General features: G+C 39.9%; 1 protein-coding gene across 5 annotated transcripts in view; it reads right to left on the bottom strand.

The window, feature by feature from the left end:
• dlgap4a (discs, large (Drosophila) homolog-associated protein 4a) overlaps positions 1–20,521 on the bottom strand; it is a 101,622-nt gene that overhangs the window by 5,573 nt on the left and 75,528 nt on the right. The window contains exons 2-8 of one of the 5 annotated variants that reach the window (XM_076878548.1): positions 17,883–19,172; positions 17,370–17,605; positions 16,921–16,998; positions 16,215–16,362; positions 14,591–14,837; positions 877–1,319; positions 671–768 (exon numbers count right to left, since the gene is read on the bottom strand). In XM_076878548.1, the coding sequence (XP_076734663.1) occupies positions 671–768; positions 877–1,319; positions 14,591–14,837; positions 16,215–16,362; positions 16,921–16,998; positions 17,370–17,605; positions 17,883–19,103 (2,471 nt within the window). In that variant the 5' untranslated portion in view covers positions 19,104–19,172. The remainder of the gene's footprint in view (positions 1–670; positions 769–876; positions 1,320–14,590; positions 14,838–16,214; positions 16,363–16,920; positions 16,999–17,369; positions 17,606–17,882; positions 19,173–20,521) is intronic. The other 4 variants (XM_076878549.1, XM_076878550.1, XM_004546239.3 and 1 more) reach the window with 4 other exon arrangements.

Raw genomic sequence — 20,521 nt, 5'->3', positions numbered from 1 at the left:
AAAAGTTTAAATGGCCTCTTTCTCACTATGTTCAGCTCACTACAGTCAAAACAAGAGTAAAAATCCATCAATCAGAGCGCTATGCTGCTGCCAGGCTGACTGCTGAATGACCTTAGCCACTCACTGCTGTATAGGCTGCAGATGCACGAGCAACAGAGATGAAATAATGAGATAGTAAGTGCATGCAGTTAGGAAGGGAAAAGTACAAGAGCTACAGCACATTAAAACCAGGCCTGACAGTAGAGTTAAAAAAAAACAAACACCACCACCAGAATACCATTGTTTTAAAGCCAATAATATAACTATAGCACATCTATAGTGCCTATTTAACATTATCCAACCCTCCCCATCTTGTACTGCAAAAACAGGTGTGACCCATCTGGGCATATAAAATGGACCTCTGCAGGAAGCTGATCAATGAAACTCAAATCAAACCACTAATGACAAAAATTAGAAGATGTAAAAATTAACATCTTCTGTCACAAAAATCTATTTTCTTTCTTTATTGTGTTTTACAATTATAATTATACTTCTACATCAGATCTACCTAGTAACTTCAGGTTCCAGTGTAGGAATGAAAGCAATTTCCAGTTACCTCATAAATTAGGACATAAATTTACCACAGAACTCTACATCAGGCTTAAGCCTGGAAACATGAGTGTATACTTACGGCCTGCCGTTTTCAACTTGAACTCCGATTGACTGAAACTTAAGAGGTTTAGCCAGCAGCAGGGGTTCTTCTCTTGGAACTGGCAGAAGACAATCAACCTGAAAAATGAACAACACAATATATCAGTGAAATGCAACTCTGTTTGTCTGTCTGTCTCTGCTTGATTATATCTCCAGCAACAACAACAACAAAAAAAAGAAACTTACTTGAATTCCAATAGAGGAAAGTTTCCTCTTGGGTGCAGTCGGGGGCTGCTCTAGAGTGGTACCACTGCTTAGGGTGTCATTTTGGGACTGAGTATATGTGGAAGTGGTACTTGTAGCAACAGTAGTGGTTGTGGTGGTGGTAGTTGGGAGGTCACGGGGGGCTGGAACAGGAGGTATGGAGCCTGCAGATGGTGCTGGGGTTGCAGCAGGGACAGGCGCTGGTGGAGGCTGGGTCCCCTTAGCCAGGCTACCCGTGCGTATGCTACAGAGGCTGTCAGAGGAGTTGCTCCGTCCTGACTGGCTGTTGACCTCACTGCCACGGTCCTGCTGGTCAAGGTATGTGTCTTGGGCTGACTCGGTGCTGCTCTGTAATGTCACTGAGATGAGGGGCTTGGAGGTGGTACGGGGAGGGACTGGAGGTGGAGCTTTCCTATTGCTGACTGCTGACAAAAAAAGAACAGAAAAAAAAAGAAAACAAAAAGAATGAAAACATAAGGCTTAGAAAGGGAATCCTGCACTTTGTCACATAAGACTACTGAAACAAAGCACGACTAAGCCAGCCCTAAGCCAGCTGGTGTGTACCAAATGCCAAAACATAAAACTATTAACATGGCTATCTGAAAAACAAACGTGTACCTTGCCCTTATTGCTGTCTCTATTGGGCCGTACTAAAAGCTACCTCTATGCTTACAGTAATGTACTTCTGTTGGTGGCTGTGTTCCATTGACGTCAGCCTGTCTCTGGAGATCTTCCTTTATATGCCACACCTTCACAGGCCTTTTGCTCTGGGGACTGTCAGGCAGACAACTCTGCCTTCTCTAGTGATATTCAGCTCAACAGTTCTAGGTCTTATGGATCCAGGAACTGAGGGTAGCAGTCTATTTTTGAGCTTTTGTTTGTGTTTTCATCCCATTTGAAGTACAGATTAGTCATATAAATAAAGTTATCCTGTTGCATTTTGCATTTTTTCCCCAGTCATGCTTGACATGTTTCAGTAAATGTATGAATAGGAAAGGAAGCAGGAAAACATTCAAAACTTGACTGGCTATCTGTGTGTGTGATGTTTTTCTTTTGTTTCCACAGCATAACAAAAAGGAATCAAACAATTGTATTTTATTCCCCTCCTCCACTTGCTCTGTTCTTTCAACTACCATTGAGCCTCCCTCTTTCATTTGTTCTCAATACATTCAGCTTTGTTAGACCAATCAGCGACAACTGGCCTTGTAAACACTATATCGGCAGCAACATGCATAGATACGTAGAATTTGGTCCTTATCATCATTTCCTCCTATGGATTTTTGGCTACTAGTTCTTAATTTTTCAAATCAAACAGGATAGAATGGATCAGAGAGAAACTCCACCGACGACTAGTGTTTTCAATAATGACTAGGGATGGGTACCGGTGTCGTTCTGACATAAACGGTAGTAACCAGACCGAAAAGCAGCGCACATTTCGGTGCTTTATTTCGGTGCTTTTTTTTCCTGAGCTGTGATACACTTTAGATTCTAGCCAATCATTTTACGTTTCCGAGGATAGTAGGCGGGGCCAGGTACGTACGTTCTGTTAGAGCAGAGCTACAGATTAAAAATGTCCAAGGCGAAGCGGTCAAAAGTCGGGCTGTACTTCATAGCAAAATATGCAAACTCAGCAGCCTGCAACAAGTGCTTTAAGCTGATACTGTGATACTGTCAAAGGAGGTAACACCTCAAATCCGATGAAACACCTGGCGACGCATAGCGTTTTTTTTAAAAGCCCAGAAATGCGCCGTATTTGATAGCTTGCTGCGAGACCTCACACCGAGCGCATCTACTGCGGGTGGGTTGCCTGTTATGCAACATCCCCCAAAAACACGAAGAGGAGAGTCCTGGCCCCTAGCCCTGCCAGTGTAGCAGAAATGATGACGGATGATGGTGGCAGCAGCAGCCGTTCTTCTCTGCGTGAGTAGCTAATTTACGTTGAGTAGGCTAACCACGTTATTACATTAATGCATGTAAGGTGAACTAGCAAACATCATCATAGCTACATGCGGCTGTCTTCTTGTTTGATGGCAGATACTCCCTTCACCCTGGCTAAAAAGGCTAAAATGACCAAAGAAAAAGTGGAAAACAGTTAAACATGAGAGGTTTAGGACAAAGTTTGTGTTTTTTCCATTGTTTAAGCACTGCTTCCAGCCAAGAGTGATACCATATATGCCCCATAGCTGCAGAAAAGGCTAACATTGTTATATTTTTACAAAAAACAGCTGAACATGAGAGGTTTTTGGACCAATTTTGTGTTCTCCATTCTTTAAGCACCGGTTTGAGCACCGTTTGAGCACCGGCACCGTTTCAAAAGTACCGATTTGGCACCGGTATCGGATAAAACCTAAACGATACCCATCCCTAATAATGACTTTTTCATTTTACAAACTCAAATCCAATACTCAACAATTACTATTTTATAATTAAGTATTTAGTAAGTAAAAACTAGAGACGGCACGATACCACTTTTTTATGTCCGATACCGATATCATAAATTTGGATATCTGCCGATACCGATATGAATCAGATAGTGTATTTTTTAATCAATAAAACTGTTTTTCAAGTTCAAACTCAAGTTTAAAAACAAAAACAAAAACACTAAAGCTATTCTGTTATACCCGTATGCAAAAAATACACTGCACCCAAAATATTTCATAGTTCAGCAATACTGATCAATCTAATAAACTTAAACCTACACATTCCTCCCTATTATGGTATTTTAAAGAGTACTTGGCAAAAATATTAAGCAACCTAACTAACAGGGTTAGGTTGATTACATCGATGCTTAATCGACGTAATCAACTTTAATTTAATGCACATGCAAAAAAAATAAAATAAAATGCACAGAAATCAATTATTTTTCCACAATAATTAAATAGATTCAACATCTTTCTTCAACAGAAAGACTGTGCAGACTGCACAGATGGTACTTTCCTGAAGGAAAAAGTACTATAGCTTACTAGGGTATATTAGACTTAATAGTTACTATATACAGTAATGGACTTCTATACATCTTATATCAGATTAAAACTTTGGGTGTAAGATTCAGATAATTATTTGTTAAAAGCTAGACATTTTAAATGAGAATAAGAAAGAAAAGTATGTCTTTGTGCCCCCTTTTCCCTGTTAATGCCCTACCTGCCCCCCTGGCTAAACTTTGCTAGACCCGCCCCTGCACAGTTACCAGCTGTCAGCTATGTAGAAAAGGATCCTGGTGTAGAAAGTAATATTAAATACATTCTAACAACAGCTTATCAAGCTTAAACGTGCTGCTGTTGTTCAGCCGCTAGTTTCCTCTTTCTGGTGCAAAGTGGGCCAAAAACAAACAAGAGAACAGAAAAGCCGATCAGCCGATCATTGATCAGCTTCATGACTAAAGTAGCAACAGGAGAGGGTGGGAGAGAGAAGAGGCAGTTGCTCCTTATTCAGTATCAGTTGTTAAGCTTAACGTGGGAATGCTTTACAAACATTCAGAGATGAACTTACACACTTGCTTTACTTCTCTCTGGGATAACTTTCTCGGAGATGAAATGCCGGTTTGGTAGCGAGGCTCCAACTGCTCAACCAGACCACCGACAGGTCTCGCATGCCACAGCTGCTCTATCACGTGACACATACTGCTCCGACGTGCTAAGGTTATGAGCTGAGTTACGCCATGTTACAAGTTTTGTGAGGTGCTTTCGTGATATTTAATGGATCGGATTACATTTTTTATTTCTCTCCGATATCCGATCCACTAATTTAGGTCAGTATTGGACCGATACACTGTTTGCCTTTAGCAGAGCACTTCTTTACATAAAGCTTCATATTCTGGCACTCCGAAACCCATGAACTATGCGCTTACAAATTCTTTCAAGGGAAACTGAAATGAGGCCTGAAAGTGGATTACCACTGAACTAAGACAATCTGACTCAGGGTGAAGGAATAGGAACGGTACCTCTTTTTCTGTCATCAGTCTGAATGCAGGGTTTTGGTGCATGATATAGAATGTACTACAATATGAAAAAAAAGGGGAAAAAAGCAAGGAACCAGGAAAAACCACAGGCTTTCTACAAGAAATAAGGGGAAGCATGCTATTTAAACAGTGCGATAATCAGCAACATATGCCTCAAAGAGTTGCAAAATACACAGCAGCAAATGCTTCTACCCACATACAGCATTTACTGACACACATGATGGATGAAATATTTCTTTAAAATTAGCTGACCAAGTAATTTAAAGCTCACCACTTTGAATCAATAATAAAAATGCAGTATTTATTCTACTGGGTAGTGGTTTCAATTTAAATAGCAACCTATCACCCTGTAATTCTGTAGGCACTGCACTCCCATCATCAGCCTGTGACTCACAGAACCAGTAAAGCCCTTATTAAATCCCACAAACATACACAAACATGTCTGTGGATTGGAATCCACCCTATGTGTCACTCATGCAGCCCTGGCGAGCAGTGTCAAACTTAGAAACCATGCCTTCGTAGGAGCAAAACAGAACATTTATTATTTCCAAAGAAAGGCACTTCTTGTAGTACTCATAGCTTAGATGCATGAAATTCCCAAAGTTAATTGTGTCGTACTACATACAGAGTCACAGCATATGCCTCAGTTGCATTTGCTGGGTGACTGCACTGGGTCTTAACTGCACACTGCAATAAAATTGATCATAAGCCAAATATCTGTCAACACTTAACCACACATGTGCACTTTTCATTCAATTCAACAATAGCCCAATTTATAAGTAACAACAACAAATAAGTTAATAGGCCTTTACAAACATTCACTCACAGTGAAGGGGGCTGACTGCAGATTGTTTACACCTCTTGCAAGTGGCATAACCTATTTTGCTATCCTTTGTCAGTATGTGATATGACAGTTGCCCTCAGGGGTAGTGCAGAGAAGCGATGGACGAGGTCTGCGATGCCTGAAACATTGGGTCAAGATCAGCTGATAGCCTGATGATGGTTTATCTTTGCTTCCAGAACTTCAGCCAGTGTATGACAAACCAAGAGCACCTCCAAGTCTAAAAAGCCCTGCTGTGCCTATTTGCTGTTTTACACATGTAAAAAACAAAACAAAAAGCTAAAGTAGAAGTATAAAGAATGCTATAGACTATTACTTTTTTTTTTTTTTTCAAACTAGAAGTTGGACGTAAACTCATAATGGCCTCCCAAATATCTCAAACTTTGGAGCGTGTGCACCTATGAAAAAAACAAAAAGTAAGCACGAAGCTCTGTGTGGCCAAACTTAGTGCTGTGAGTGCGCCGACAGGGAACCAAAACAATAAAACCGCTGGATGGTTAGCTAAACAATGAGTTGAAACTCTTAAGTATCATAAAAACTAGGGGAGTTACACATTTTACTTACATTTCTCTGTAGATTCATCAACACAAGAAATATATTTCAAGTTGTTTCCAATATTTAATCAAATACACTGTTATTACTGTAATCATTGTTATAGTAAAACAAATTTTTCATTTAATAGTAGTTTCAATGTACCCACTTTGAACGGCTTAAAAGCTCAAACATTTCATCTACTCTCTTACTTTTTACATTTTCTATTCTTAGTATAGCTATTTGAGACATTAAAAGCCACTAAGCTAACAGAACTCAGAAAGCCCATTGCCAGTCTGAAAGGTTATATGGACAGCAGGAGTCTTCAAATCACTTATTTGAGGTGCTCTCTCTTACTCAGAAAACATTTTAGATAAATTCCAATGCTGTCAACACCACTATGATCATCAAACAATTCTTAAATTGCTTCCCTTATGAGAGCTATGCAGTCTCTAACCCATAATATGCTCTGGCTCCATCAGCAGGTCTGTCTGAGTGCTATCAGATGACCACTAATGCGACCTGAACACCAGCCTAAAACATCCATGTATATGACTGACTATTCTCATAGCTGTGTACTGATGCCATTAGAACTGTTTATTTATTTTTTTGATTTACTTTCTTATTTTAATTTAAGATATCTGGTGTGCCAGTTTGGGATTTAAGTTGTGATCACAGCTGATCTCATTTTGAGTTCTGACTTACAGTCTGATGTGTTAATTAGGCTGCTGCAGAGTGAACTTCAAGGGGAGAAACTGTGCTTTAACATTAGTTTCTACTGAAGCACCAAGTTCGGTGTACATAAAAGCAAAGCACACACCAACCCTCACAAACAATATTGTAGCCTATTGTGAATAAACCTTTCGGGACATGAGCCAAGTATCATGAAAAGAGATGGAAGCTCTGTCCAAGATTAGCCAGTGTTACTGCACAACAGACAGACAGACTGTGGGAGTCACAGACTGAAAGATTAGAGCAGGACACACGCTGAGCATGACTTCTGACGAAAAAACAAACAAACACTGTTCACATGTACAGGAAGGCATTCAGAGATTCAAAAAAATGAATTAAATCAAATTAAATAACCATTAAATGCAAAATGGAGCATCTGATCAAAACCAATTACATGTAAGCTGGAAATTAGTTTGAGTTTTATAACACATTTGAATTAGGCATGGGGTATCTGTTGAAATTATGGATATATTTACACAAGGGATTCTGCATCAAAAGGATCTTAGACGTCACAAAATAGGAGGATATTTGAGTTTGAGTGTGTCTAGGCTTAAACCTGTTATTGTTTGAGGTACTCTTTGGAGGCGTGTCAGAGTTTTTAGTTAAACATTACCATAGCAGGATAACAAAGGAATTTCAAATGTTATTTAGAAAGAGAAAGCCTTGAACTTCTTAGACTTTTAAGGTTACAGCAGGTTAGTATAACGTTCATGAAAACCAACACTTGGAGTGAAGCCAGTCACCAACAGTTGATCTTTTCCTGCACAGTAGAGCTTAATACAGCCTACTGTAAGGTTTTCATGCAAATTTTAGTTTTTGTATATATTTAAATGACAGGTTGGTTTGCACTGTAATTTTGCTGGTTTCTACAGCTCCATTATGTGGCATGTATTAATTTTGTTACCACAGTTTCAAGAATCGGGTATGGATTACATAGTGCTTTTCCACAACTCTTTAAGAAACAAGGGCAACAGGCTTAAAGGTGTCAGTGAAGACACAGTAAATCACTGGGTAGGGCAGGCAGACTTCATGGGAGAAAACCATCTATTGAGAAGGAAAGGCAGCCAGCCATTAAACAGACAAAGCTTACATACTGATAGGAAAAGCAAAAGCGCTTACACAAAACACAGATCAACAGACTGCAACATCAAACCAAAAGTACATTATGAAAACAAACAGCTATGGGTTCATTAATACTACAGTTACAGGTTATTCATTATTCTGTCTAGTATTATAAGATTAAATGTTCCATATAATTGTCTACAGACAAAAACATGTCCAACTGTCCTACTACTGGAGATCATTTTCTACTGAAATGTCTGACATCTTTAAGGCCATCTGTGGTTCTACATCTGACCTATTGGAGTACGTCAACAGTCTGGGTTGGAAGCTAATCAGTTAAATCAAGGACGCATGCCACAAGTCTCTGAGATTAGCTCTTTCACAACTCCATAATTTTCACTGCAAAATACAGCACTCTCTTTCAAACTAATAATGACCAATTAAAAACACTAAGCTCTACATGAGTGAAGTGTGCCCCTTAGAAATATAACTGAAATAAATTAAACAACCTGAGGTTGATTTGTTTTTTTTACACAGAAACACATACATGATTGTTAGTGTCAGTAAACATGTTATGTCTGATGTCTAGACTAAACACAACTAAAATGTGTCTCAGTGTAATACACAAAATGTATATTACACTGAGACACATTGTTGTATTCAGCACGCAAAATACAACATAAAGTTAAAAATCAACTGTATTTTTTAGGAGCTGGCGATTTTGGATTGAACAAAAGTATTTCAACCAATGCGAAAGCAGTTCTCAGATAAAGGCATTCCATTAGAGCAGGAAATGGGACTGGCCTTTACTGTAATGTCCAACTGTGTTAACAAATAGCTCCACATTCATCATTAGAAAGCCCGTCTGCTGCTGACCTTATTGAGAAGCTACACTTGCTTTGCCATTCAGTCAAGAGATTACCTCATCAATGAGTGTGAGAGGAAGAGTGTGTAATACTGTGGAGAATGACTCATAGTCTGTCCATGATAAAACACAGCCACACCAAGTCTTGTTTAATGTAGTTCTGGATACAGTGAACACACCTTTTTTTCCTGAAGCTTCAAAGCCACCTAGTTTGATTACACCTGGTCACATGTTAAGCAGGATTTAAGTTTTTACTTTCTAACTTTACAATGGTAGTCAATTTAAACACTAAGTACGGTTACTGTGTTTCGCTCTAATGTTACAGTGCTGTATGTGCACATCCTAGTTGTTTCAGGGGTCCTTAAAAAGCCTAAGCAGAAGTGTCCGAAATGCGAAGCACTACTGAGTGCAGGAAGCTGATAAATTATTGACTGTGCCACAGGTCTTGAATGAATAAAGATGGCCCTTTGGACCAAATATAGCCACTTGTGCCAGGTGAGATAAAATCATTTCAAGAAGCTGGATTGTCCAGACAATTACTTGTTCCTTTCACACCACAGGACGTCTAGAAAATAAATATACCGGTACCATTACAAGTGGAGTCGACTTAAAAATTACCTAGTTTCTGTCAACAAAACAACACTATGAGCTTTAGTACAGCACTCACTTTCTGACCTATGGGGAAGCATTTTATAGTAGACCAATATGATTGTACATGTGGGTTCAGATAAACGTGAATCATAGCTTTCTTCGTGCCTCTGGACACACATCACTGTCACATACCCGGGATAAGAGAGAGCCGTTACCTCATCTAACGTTAATCCAAAAGACCACCGGGGAGATAAATTAAATACCCAATGAGCTCAATTTAAAGCACACTGAGCCGCTGAGCTTCTTTATCGTTTTAATTAACGATCTGTGGCAGTGGATTACGACTTACAACCGTCTCTAATAAAAACTTATTTGGAAATATAAGATCACTCACCCACACAACCCACTAGCCACGGTTAGCTAATAAACGGGCTGGTTAGCCAAACTAAGCCCGCGCCGGGATGTCCCTAACGGGCTGGTGACGGCTCCGCTACCGTTAGCCTTTGCTGCTAGCCAGTCCAGGGCTTGCCACGGCGTGCTATCACACAGGGTATTTAACGTTGAGTAATGCTACCCGGAGGCGCTGTATAGTTGATATCAGCGGGGCAACAAAGAGATGGCTTTTCACTCTAAAAACAGGCAGCCAACATTGCTGCTACTCGCCTTGCTCAAACAGCTTGTATCAGGGTTTCATCCTCTTTCTTCATCTACGTTAGCTAGCTAGTTAACCTACCACACCATTAGCTTACGTTAGCTCGCTGTTGCTAGCGTAGCAAACAGCAGCTGGCTGTCAGAACCATAACGCTCAACCGGGAAAAAGGTGACAAAGACCTTACTGTTAGTGGTGGACTCGGAGAAATCCTTATTTTCTGTTCATTCATGAACGGCGGACGAGATGGACACGGGTGTAGTGCCTGGGAGACACACAACGAACACTGTGAAGAAAAGATTTGTAGTACACGCCCTTGACGACGAGGATTGGAGTCCACGTTTTCTCCGTAACCGATTTCTCTAAACGATTGGACAGAGCCGGACCTCAAACTAATCGAACACGAAGGTGATTGGTTTATGTCTGGGTATTACGTTGTTTATGAATGTGTTCACGGTAGGTGCGCTTCAGTTTGTCTGCGGCGCCGCGGGAACGGACTTAAGTCTAGACATAAAAAAATAAGCACATATCCAGCATGTGGTGATCTATTGTTACCCCAACAAAGGGGTGAACTGAGCTATTTCCTCCTATGTCCCCCCTACTTTATATATATATTATAATTATTATTATATAGCCTTATTCTCCTATTACAATCATGCTATAATGCTGTGATTTTAATAAAAAAAAAAACCCTGCAAGAAACCAGAAAAATTAGTCTTTGAGGCAAGAGTACAATATAAATATAGGGTTTTCATATATAAGATTTTAATAGAATTAGGTACATGAAGCAATGAGACATGTGAATTGCAGTATATCAAATAGATACCCTAGACAGAAAACATTTCTAAATTGCTGGGTGGCACGTAGAGCTCAACCAACATTATCAGCTTATATTCATCTTTCACAGATATATATTGTATCGCTACACAGGTAAAAGTATTTGAAAAGTATTTCCCGAGTTCTTATTTTTTTGTATGATTGTCACAATTTTATGTTTCAGATCGTCCGACAAACCAATATTAGACATAGATAACACAAGTAATCATAAAATACAGTTTTTAAATTTATTAAGGGAAAAGAGTTATCCAAACCTACCCAATAAACTGTAAAACTGGTTGTGCCACCTTTGGCAGCAGTCAGGCGTTCGCAGTGACTAACAATGAGTCTTTCACATTGCTGTGGAAGAATTTTGGCCCACTTTTCTTTTTAGACTTGTTTTCTTCTTTTTTGTGCCATTGATGGTTGAACTTGTTGGTGTTGGTTCTCTTTCAGCATTTTCTGATAGAGATCAGAATGAATGATTCCATCCTAAAGCAGCAAAGCAGCCCCAGACCATTACACTACCACTGCCATGTTTGACTGTTGGTATGATGTTCTTTTTATGTACTGATACTGTGTTACTTTTACCCTAAACAAACCTTCCAACAAATTCAACTTTTGTCTCAAAACTCCACGGAATATTTTCCCAAAAAATCTTGGGGATGATCAAGATGTTTTTTTCTTGGCAAATGAGAGAAAGAGCCTTTGTGTTCTTTTGGGTTAGCTGTGGTTTTTTTGTATCTCTCTGATGGATACCATTTTTGCCCAGTCTCTTTCTTATTGTTGAATCCTGAACTCTGAACGTAAGTGGGACAAGTGAGGCCTGCAGTTCCTTAATTGACGTTCTGGGTTCTTTTGTGGCCTGGATGAGTTGCCGATGTGCTCTTGGAGTAATTTTGGTAGGCTGGCCACTCCTGGGAAGGTTCACCATTATTCCAAGCTTGCTCCGATTGTGGATGATGGCTCTCACTGTGTTTAACTGGAGTCCCAAACCCTTAGAAATGGCAATACCATTGTAACCCTTTCTAGTCTGAGGGATGTCAATGACTTTGTTTCTCGTCTGTTCCTGAGTTTCTTTATACTGTAATAATAATAACTGTGGAATGGTGTGTAGTTTTTAAGGTCTTATAAGATACTTCACTTTGTCATACAGGTTTTATATAAGTGGTGTCTTGGTTCAACAGGTCTGCCAGTAATCAGGCCTTGGTATAGGTAATGAAATTGATGTTAGCTCAAAAAATGTGGTTAATCACAGTTAATTAATGACTTAACAAGACGGGCAATAACTTTTTCACATAGGACCAGGTAGGTTTGGATAGCTCTTTTGCCTTAACAAATGAAATCATAATTTAAATATTGCATTTTATATTTTCTCAGGTTATCGTTGTCTAATATTACATTTTGCTTGATGATTGGAAACTTCCAGTGGAACAAGTATATAAAAAAATAAGAAATAAGAAATGGGGCAAATACCTTGTCCTGACACTGCTGAGATGAAAACCTTTTCTTTACAGAACATAAAGAAGAAGAAAAAAAGATGTTTGTGGTCATTTAGAAAAAAAAAAGTCACATAGTTTGTTCAGCAGAATAGCTCCAGCGTCATTATTCAAGATCTTCATTATTTAAGATTAGATCTCTCTGCAGTACATGTAGCAGAGTAGACAGCTGAGCAGTGGTGATACAGAGTCAAGTTCTGTTCTTACATTAGCTTGTTAACTATTTTTTAAAATACATTGAGTCCATATAGAGTCCAGCTTTTTCCCATTCGCATATGTACAGAAGCAAAAGTCAAATCAGATAAAAATTAAAAACATTAATAATCAGAAATTTTAGTCCCTAAAACTTTGATTCACTATTGACCTAAGAAAAATCCACCTGCCTCTATGTTGTAGTAGTTAACAAATTTGCCTTACATGTGAAAGATCCCTGTCTTGAGATCGCAAAGGGAAATAAAACCAGCCTCAGGAGATCAGAGGCTTGTGTGTCCCTCATGCTGGCCCAGATAAATCGGAGGGTGGCATCAGGGAGGGTGTAAAACTGCCAAATCAAACATGCAGATCTTTGTGGTGAATAGCTAAAAGTACCTCTAAAAGTATCTCGGACTATAATTAAAAAATTTTAAAAAAATACTCATAAGTATGAATTTATGATTTAACATCAAAGTCATATAGAACTCTTTAGAAGAAAAATACTAACCACACATCACAAGTCTGACACTTTTAAGCTACAGGGCAATTTGTTCAATAATAATAATAATACACAAATATATACACACATGCACCATAAAAACAGAAGTGAAGCTTGATTTACCGCATGAATTTACTATAGACACAGTAGATGTTTTTATGAAATGTTCAGATTTTTTCTTCTTTACTGCAACAATGCTTGAACTGAATTGTAGGCGAAAAAATAGATAGTTTTCTTTGCTTAGCTGCAAATCTCTCTATCTCTCTAAAACAGCATCTCTACCCTTCACCCTGTCAGCCTGGAGGAGTCATTATTGCGCACTTTTCCCTGAAAACATAACAATAATGTTACACATAAATGTAAAAAGATACAGAAAAAATGTGCCAAGCAAAATGTTCTTGAGTTTAGTTTTCCATCTAATAATGACTATGTGAAAGGTGCTGTACATCTTCCATCCATTTTCTCAGCGATAAAGAAGAGAGCAGCTTGCAATATCCAGCTGCAGACTGAATATGCTGCAAACTCTTATTGTTAAAGCATAAGTACCTTAATAACAAAAGCCCGTACTCTGGTAGATATGTGTTTATCTATTGCAATAAAACAAGAGGAATACTCTACATAGATCTTTAAAAGGATCTGCCTTCCGTATTTCTAAACCACAGTCATTTAAGTTTAACACTTAAACCCCATAGGTAAAAAGGTAACACATACACACAAAAAATTATTATAAATTTTACAAAATGGCTGGGATTTTTTTGCATGTGCTACCTTTTTACTTTACGTTTTTAACAATGGAAAGTAACCTACTATTTATTTGAATTATACCTATAATAGTTAAGGTGTACAGTATTGTCAAGACTATTATAATAGCAGCGCATGTGGTGTCTTTTGCATACACTAAATATACACAGTGAAATTGTTACTCGGTGTACTTTTCAAAAACAGTAAAACAAGTTGGATTTCAGGAAAGTGGCCTCTTCCTTTAAGGGGCAATTTTCCAGACAATACTTATTTTTGCTATTATGAAGCGGAGTAAATACAGCAGAAATCATCTGACCCTGAACCACGCTTGCTTTAGGCTCATACTTGCCATGATGCACTTTCTTCTACGCTCCTCTTTTATACTCCTGATACATTTACCTTTGTCCTCTCTCCCATAGTTTGTCTTTCTTCTTCTCTATGCTCTTTCTCTCTTCTCATCTCCCAAGCCAGTGACCCTAGATGACTGCCCCTCCTTTAGGCTGGTTTGCTTGCTCACAGGGGATCGTCTGATTGTTGAGGTTTTTTCTCTAATATTGTAGGGTCTTTTCCTTATAGTGTAAAGCACCTTTAGGCCACTGTTTTTGTGAATTGGTGCTATATAAATGAATTCAAAAGGAATTGAATGACTCGAAGGTAATTTCAAATCTTTGTAATCTTATTGCAATCATATAAGACCACCTTCTTCTCTCAGGTACTCACTGGTGTTGGAGCTGTAGCTATAGCCTGGAGTGGTGGGTGGTGGTGACTCTGAATCCACAGAAGCTGTATCTTCATCCTGGGAGCAGCCTGCTTGGATGGCCCGCAGGTAGCTATGGCTGCGCGACCGGAAGCATGTAGGCGCAGGCAGATCCAGAGCCTCCACAGCCTGCGATTCCCCCTCACAGTATGGTACAGAGTGCCCACAGCCCTGCCCGCATACCTGAAAGAACGTGTGCAGACTCACACGCTAAGGGCAGAGGGCAGACTGATAAACATGCATTAAACAGACCTATGCTTATGATGGAAAAACTGCTCAGATATAAAAATCTTACTAAAGTAAAACCAAAGCATCAACAGCAAATGAAGCCAAAAGAGATGTGGTAAAAATGTCCCTGTGGTCGTGTGAGGAGTTTCCTAAAACTGCTTTATACATTCAAGTATTTTATGCAGTGGTTTTAAAACTGGGTCTTGGGTGTCATCCAAAGACTAACAAAACAAATCTGTGGGGTTGTGAGATGAGTGATGGGGTTGGAAATAAAAATGTGGAAATTTGAAGTGTGTGGGCAGTCTAAAAGTCTATACTAAGTAATAAAGCTGTAGGATACTTTAAAGAGATATGGCATTTTTAACATCTGTGTTCAGTGGTATAAAAATTGAACACACCTAAAACCTAGAACCAGGTTAATCGTTTTGTGCTTGCCTCAGGGTCAGTATCAAAGTAAATCACAATGCATTGTCTGAGTTGCCTAAAATAGCTTTCATTGTTGCATGGATTTGTGTTGTCACTGCACGATGGGAAAAAGCATTGACATCCGGCAGCAACTGAAATGTTTGATCAAGCGACATAAAAAGAAGCAGAAACAAGCATCAGCAGTTATTTTTATATTTGGCATTTCAGGACCAAATACGAAAGTGTTGTGGGTGGCATATAAACAAGAAAAATTAGGCCTGCTCATTCCAAAAGCTGTGCATGAGTACCAAGAAATCCTTTAGGTCCGACTGACTTTACCTCTGGCCTAAATCGAGTCTCTCTATCATTAATATTAAACATTTCATTTCCAAAGATAGTGATGCCATTCCTTCTCTATGAAAGGTATTTTTACCTCCAATCCTGCTGATGAAGATGTACAACAAGCTCCCTCAGGTTTTTACTGAGTCATATCTTCCACTCTGAAATTCTGCAAACACTCTGAGGCATCATTTTGATTCGTCAAGTTTATTCCCGACTGGTTTATTCATAAACCATCTCTGCAGTCTTATAGACATTCATTTAAATATTCTCTCACAGTAGCTTCAAAATGTAAAGGTTGTGGCAGTCTATTTTATATACACGGGTTCTTGGAGTCAATCAAATTTATGCAATTTTAGAAATTTTAGAAGGTATGTATGCTTTAAATATTGTTGCATTAAATCCAGCTTTAAATCTTTCCTTCATTAAATTAATATTTTAACTGTTTTCAAAAGATGATTGTTGGGTTTTTTCGATTATTTTGTACACTGCTCACTTAAATAAAACTACTTCTCTGTGGGAACTTATTAATAAAAGACCCAATTCAAACAGACTGATTAAAATTATCTTTGTCAATTATAACAACAATAAATAATAAAGAGATCATAGACATACCTGAGTGCCCGAGCCTCTGCCCAGTGTGCCAGAGCATTGGCTGAAATCATTGTTCCTGTGGCGTGGAGGGGCCTCTAAAGGACTCACCAGGCAGTCTAAGTTATCAAGGCTCCGATTAGTGGACAGCTCTTTCAGGGACGGCAGGGTGCTGTGGAAGTGAACGTAATAATCAGCCTCTCAGAAGTCAGAGCCTGGAATAAGTAAGGGGCTGTGTTTAATTGATGATATCCAGGAGTAACCTAAACCAGGGAAATGTTCCCCTGGGTTTTTTCAAATTAAACACGACTGCGATGTGTGGATAGTGATGTGTACTAGTGCTTAAATAGCAGTACAGAGGAAATAACAATACAAGAGCAAAACTGCTAAATAGAATTTGAGAGATTTGAATTTCAGTTTATTTTTAAAAAATTTTTCCTCTGTTCTGCCTTGCCGAGTTGGCGCCTGGTGTTAGTGAAAATGTGTGTGCAATAAGCAACAGGGTGTGCTGGAGTGATTTTCATGGAAAGTTTACATATTATGAAATCAGGACTTGAGAAAGTGGGTAAAAGTACTAACACGCCACTCAGGGTACCTGCAAGGTGAAAGATGGAACTGTGGGTGGAGAGGAAAATTACTGGCAGGGTTAGGCAAAAAAAGTGATGGAAAACAGTGGAAGGATCACTTAGGGTGGTTAGGGCCACACTGCCTGCCTCTAGGTTACACTGACCTCAGATGCTGCATAGAGCACGCACTTTGTAGAGGAGACCACAGATAATCCTCCCGCATGAGAGCGTAGCAACGAGGCCTGTCCGTTTGGATGTAGAGGTAAAACACATGGCAACAAGTTCACCGACTGCTTTTGCAGCACATAAAAATGGAATGTATGTAGTTTCTTGTCCCCTTTCCTTAGACTGCATCTTTATCTCCAATGTATATCTTCTATGATCTTGTTTTGACCAAGTACTTTTGCACACACTGACATTTATTCATGACAGGATGCTGCCACCTGCTGACTACCTTTGGAGGCATGAGAAAAATACCCCTATAGCAAATACCCCTTCAATGCCTGTTTATATTTTAATGGATGTAATGTAAAAGGGCACAAAATCAACAGTGGCAAAACAATGAGCATGATAAACAAGGTCATATTTTGACTCACTACACTGTGGGACTCACTTGCGTGGCGTCGGTGGCGGCTGCTGCTCACTCAGTGACTGCTGGGTGGCTTTCATGTAGCTCAGGCGACGAGCTGCAGATTTGGGCGAAGGTTTGGGGCTTCCTTCTGAGTCATCACTGTCCTCTACGTCTCCCATAGCTTTGACATAACTGCCACTGCGCATCCTTCGACAAGGGATCTCAGTTCCTTTGGTCTTTCCATGACCCAAAGTTCCTGCCCAGTCGCCCAGGGGGACCTGGATTATGCAAACAAATGCTTTGTGAAAAACTTTAAAATACAGGATAATACAGTATCCCTGCTGGCATTTCCTAGTATTTCGCAATATGATTGTGAGGATGTGCAGCAATGGCTTAAAAAAGGTGATATGATTGTCACGACTTGTGAGAAACTCTGCAAATGTGACAATAAAGATTCCCGGTGCTCAAACATTTAAAAAAACAAGACATACACAGAGAAATTATAAACAGATCCATGCAAACTTCCAAAAAATGATGATGGAGATGAATACTCACAAGCCCTCCTACCTGAAGGAACTGTTGTGCCAAGTCTTGGTGGCATGACTTTGATTTAAGCATGGTCCTGTTGACTGTAGCAGAGCCCTTCTGCAACACCTGCCTAGCCTGGGTAAGTGTGAGAGTGGACCAAGAGCCCCTCTTCACCAGTGTATCGTCCTTGCTTCCCCTAGTTCTTTCTTCCTCTTCCTTGGATCCTACTTGTGTTGCTGGGCATGCCAGGAACTTGAGGTCACTGCTGCTTTTGGAGGTCTTGAGAGTATGTGCAGAAATTGTATTATAGCCCTGTGGAATATGTCTTGGAGGGGCCTGGCTGTCTGACACCGCTCTGCCAAGAGTCATCATGCTCAGTGGGTTGCGGTAACCTACAGCTATAGTGCCAGCTTTGGTAGTGTCAGTGTCCAGGGCATCATCTGAGCCCCAGAGGCCTAGTGTACTAGGTCTAGGTCTCTGCTTTTGCCCTTCAGTCTTAGCCCTGTCTTTACTTTTGCTCCTGCGGGTTGGTCTACCACTATCTTCACCACTTCCTGTAGTCCCAGTCATTCCTCCTGCAGAGCGCCCATTTAAGCTACCCTTGATTGCAGAGTTTTCCAAGGACTGAGACTTGGCAAACAGCTTTTGCACAGAATGCATCAGGTGGCGTATGCGTCCTGGGCTCTCACTGCGTTGCTTTGACATACGGCCTCTGTGGAACTGCAGTGTACTGAAGCCATCACGCTGTAGGGGCAGGTGCCTCTCTAGCTGATCCAGTAGGCTGGAAGGTAACCGGTTCATCTTTGCTGCTGCTGCAGACGAGATAGTGGCCGATCCACTGGTGATCATAGGGGCACCAGTCAGGCCCAGACCCAAGCCCATACCCATAGACAAGGATGTGGATAGTGCCCCTGCCCTGCTCCCCTGCCCAACTCCACCACCAGTAGCCATACAGGCCTGGGAGCAGTCAACCTGGTCAGTCTGAGAGGTAAAATGCAGACGAGGGAAAGTGCTGCTGTTGGACATCTGGCTGAAAGGCAGCAAGCAGTCAGGAGTCAAGGTGGTGGGGCTGGTGGGAGGGCACTGGTGGAGATGGGGGTCCAGAGTGCCATAGTGGTTTATAGTAGGGCTCAACAGAAAGGAGCTGTGAGGGTCAGAGGTCAAAGGACACAGAGGCTTCTGGGAACAGCCCGCTGGTTCACACGAGTCAGACAGGTGACGACTGCGGTTGGCTCCTAACCCTTTCATGGTGGCTGAGGTATTGTCCTTAAAACATGTCTCCAATTAGCGCGGGTCTACTGACCTGCTGGGCCCATTCTGCAATGCAGAAAAATGAAACACAGAGAAAACATCCGATTAAACAATAGAAATTCAAGTCTCTATGCTGATACTCAGTACATGCAGTCTGTTAATGAAAAGAGCAAATACAAACATGTCAAGACTTCAGGGCACATTTGTGCCATATTTTTGTTACTTCCATTGACTGACTAGCTTTTCTTTCTTCTTTTCTTTTCTTTTTTAAACTTTTTTTAGCTGCCCTTTCTAAAAGTAATGTTTCATTTTCTTTTTAAAATGTACATTCCCATTCTAGGGATTGCTGACAGTCCACCAAGCCATTTGTGAACAATTTTAAGCTTCATAAAAGCATAGAAGTAACTCTACATTCCCATATTTAAAGCTAATGACCAAATTAGAGTTGGAGCACAATTAGAAGTGTTAATCCCTCTGTGTCCTTGGATTATCAGAGGAGTAACTGAAAAAAAAAATGTGTGGTGCATTTCACAGAAGAAACACAACAATGAAAATAATGTGGAAAGGAGATCTACTGTCCTCTACAGCACTGTAAGTTCCTGCATACTGTAAGTTGATTAAAACAACACACCACTAGGTGGAGCACCAGTAGCAAGTGCCTACATAACAGTGTGTTGCTTGAGGGGAAATTTACACACACATTTTGTATTTGGCTCTTAAAGTACACTTCAAATTGAATATATCAAACTTTAACGAAGTATATGTGTATGAAATATTAAAACAATCCTACTACGCGATAGAAAATTTATTGCCATTTAAACGCTCTGAACACTTTAGAAGCAGTTTTCCTTCAATCACTGTCTCTATTATTCTGCCGCTGAATACATAAGTGCAATAGAGCCTCAAGATTGAAAAAACAAAAGACAGTAAATCACATATTATTCACAGGGAATAGAAGAAGCTATTCAGCTTACTGTATGAATTGTTTCAGCAAAGCAGGAAACTAGACAGCCAAGGGCCCAATATAAGACATCATTATGATGTACAGCCAGGAAATACTACACTGACAGTGCATAGGAGAACGATTTTGTGACTCATACATGTAAATGAGCTTTATATTTAAGAAGCACCATTTGTCTCCAAAGCAGGAAATAAACCCTCATTTCCACAAATCATTTTTGGTCCTTTGCCATCCTCTCAAATCTACTTACTGTACTAGGAATTGTGATTCTTTCTTTTCTAACTAAAGGGAACAATAAATCTTCCCTAAAGCTCACTAAAAGAAGAATTTTGAGACAAAGCAAATATTTTGCGGTTGCACTTCAGAGGAAACTATATTGGGTACAAGCGGAAATAAAAACAGAGAGCAATCTAAAATAAAACTTCACTCTAATGCCCATGTCACAGCTATAACC

Source organism: Maylandia zebra, linkage group LG20 (assembly GCF_041146795.1).
Source record: "Maylandia zebra isolate NMK-2024a linkage group LG20, Mzebra_GT3a, whole genome shotgun sequence".
Lineage (NCBI taxonomy): Eukaryota > Metazoa > Chordata > Actinopteri > Cichliformes > Cichlidae > Maylandia > Maylandia zebra.
Note: the sequence above shows the minus strand (reverse complement) of the source record. Positions and strands in the feature narration are given on the sequence as shown.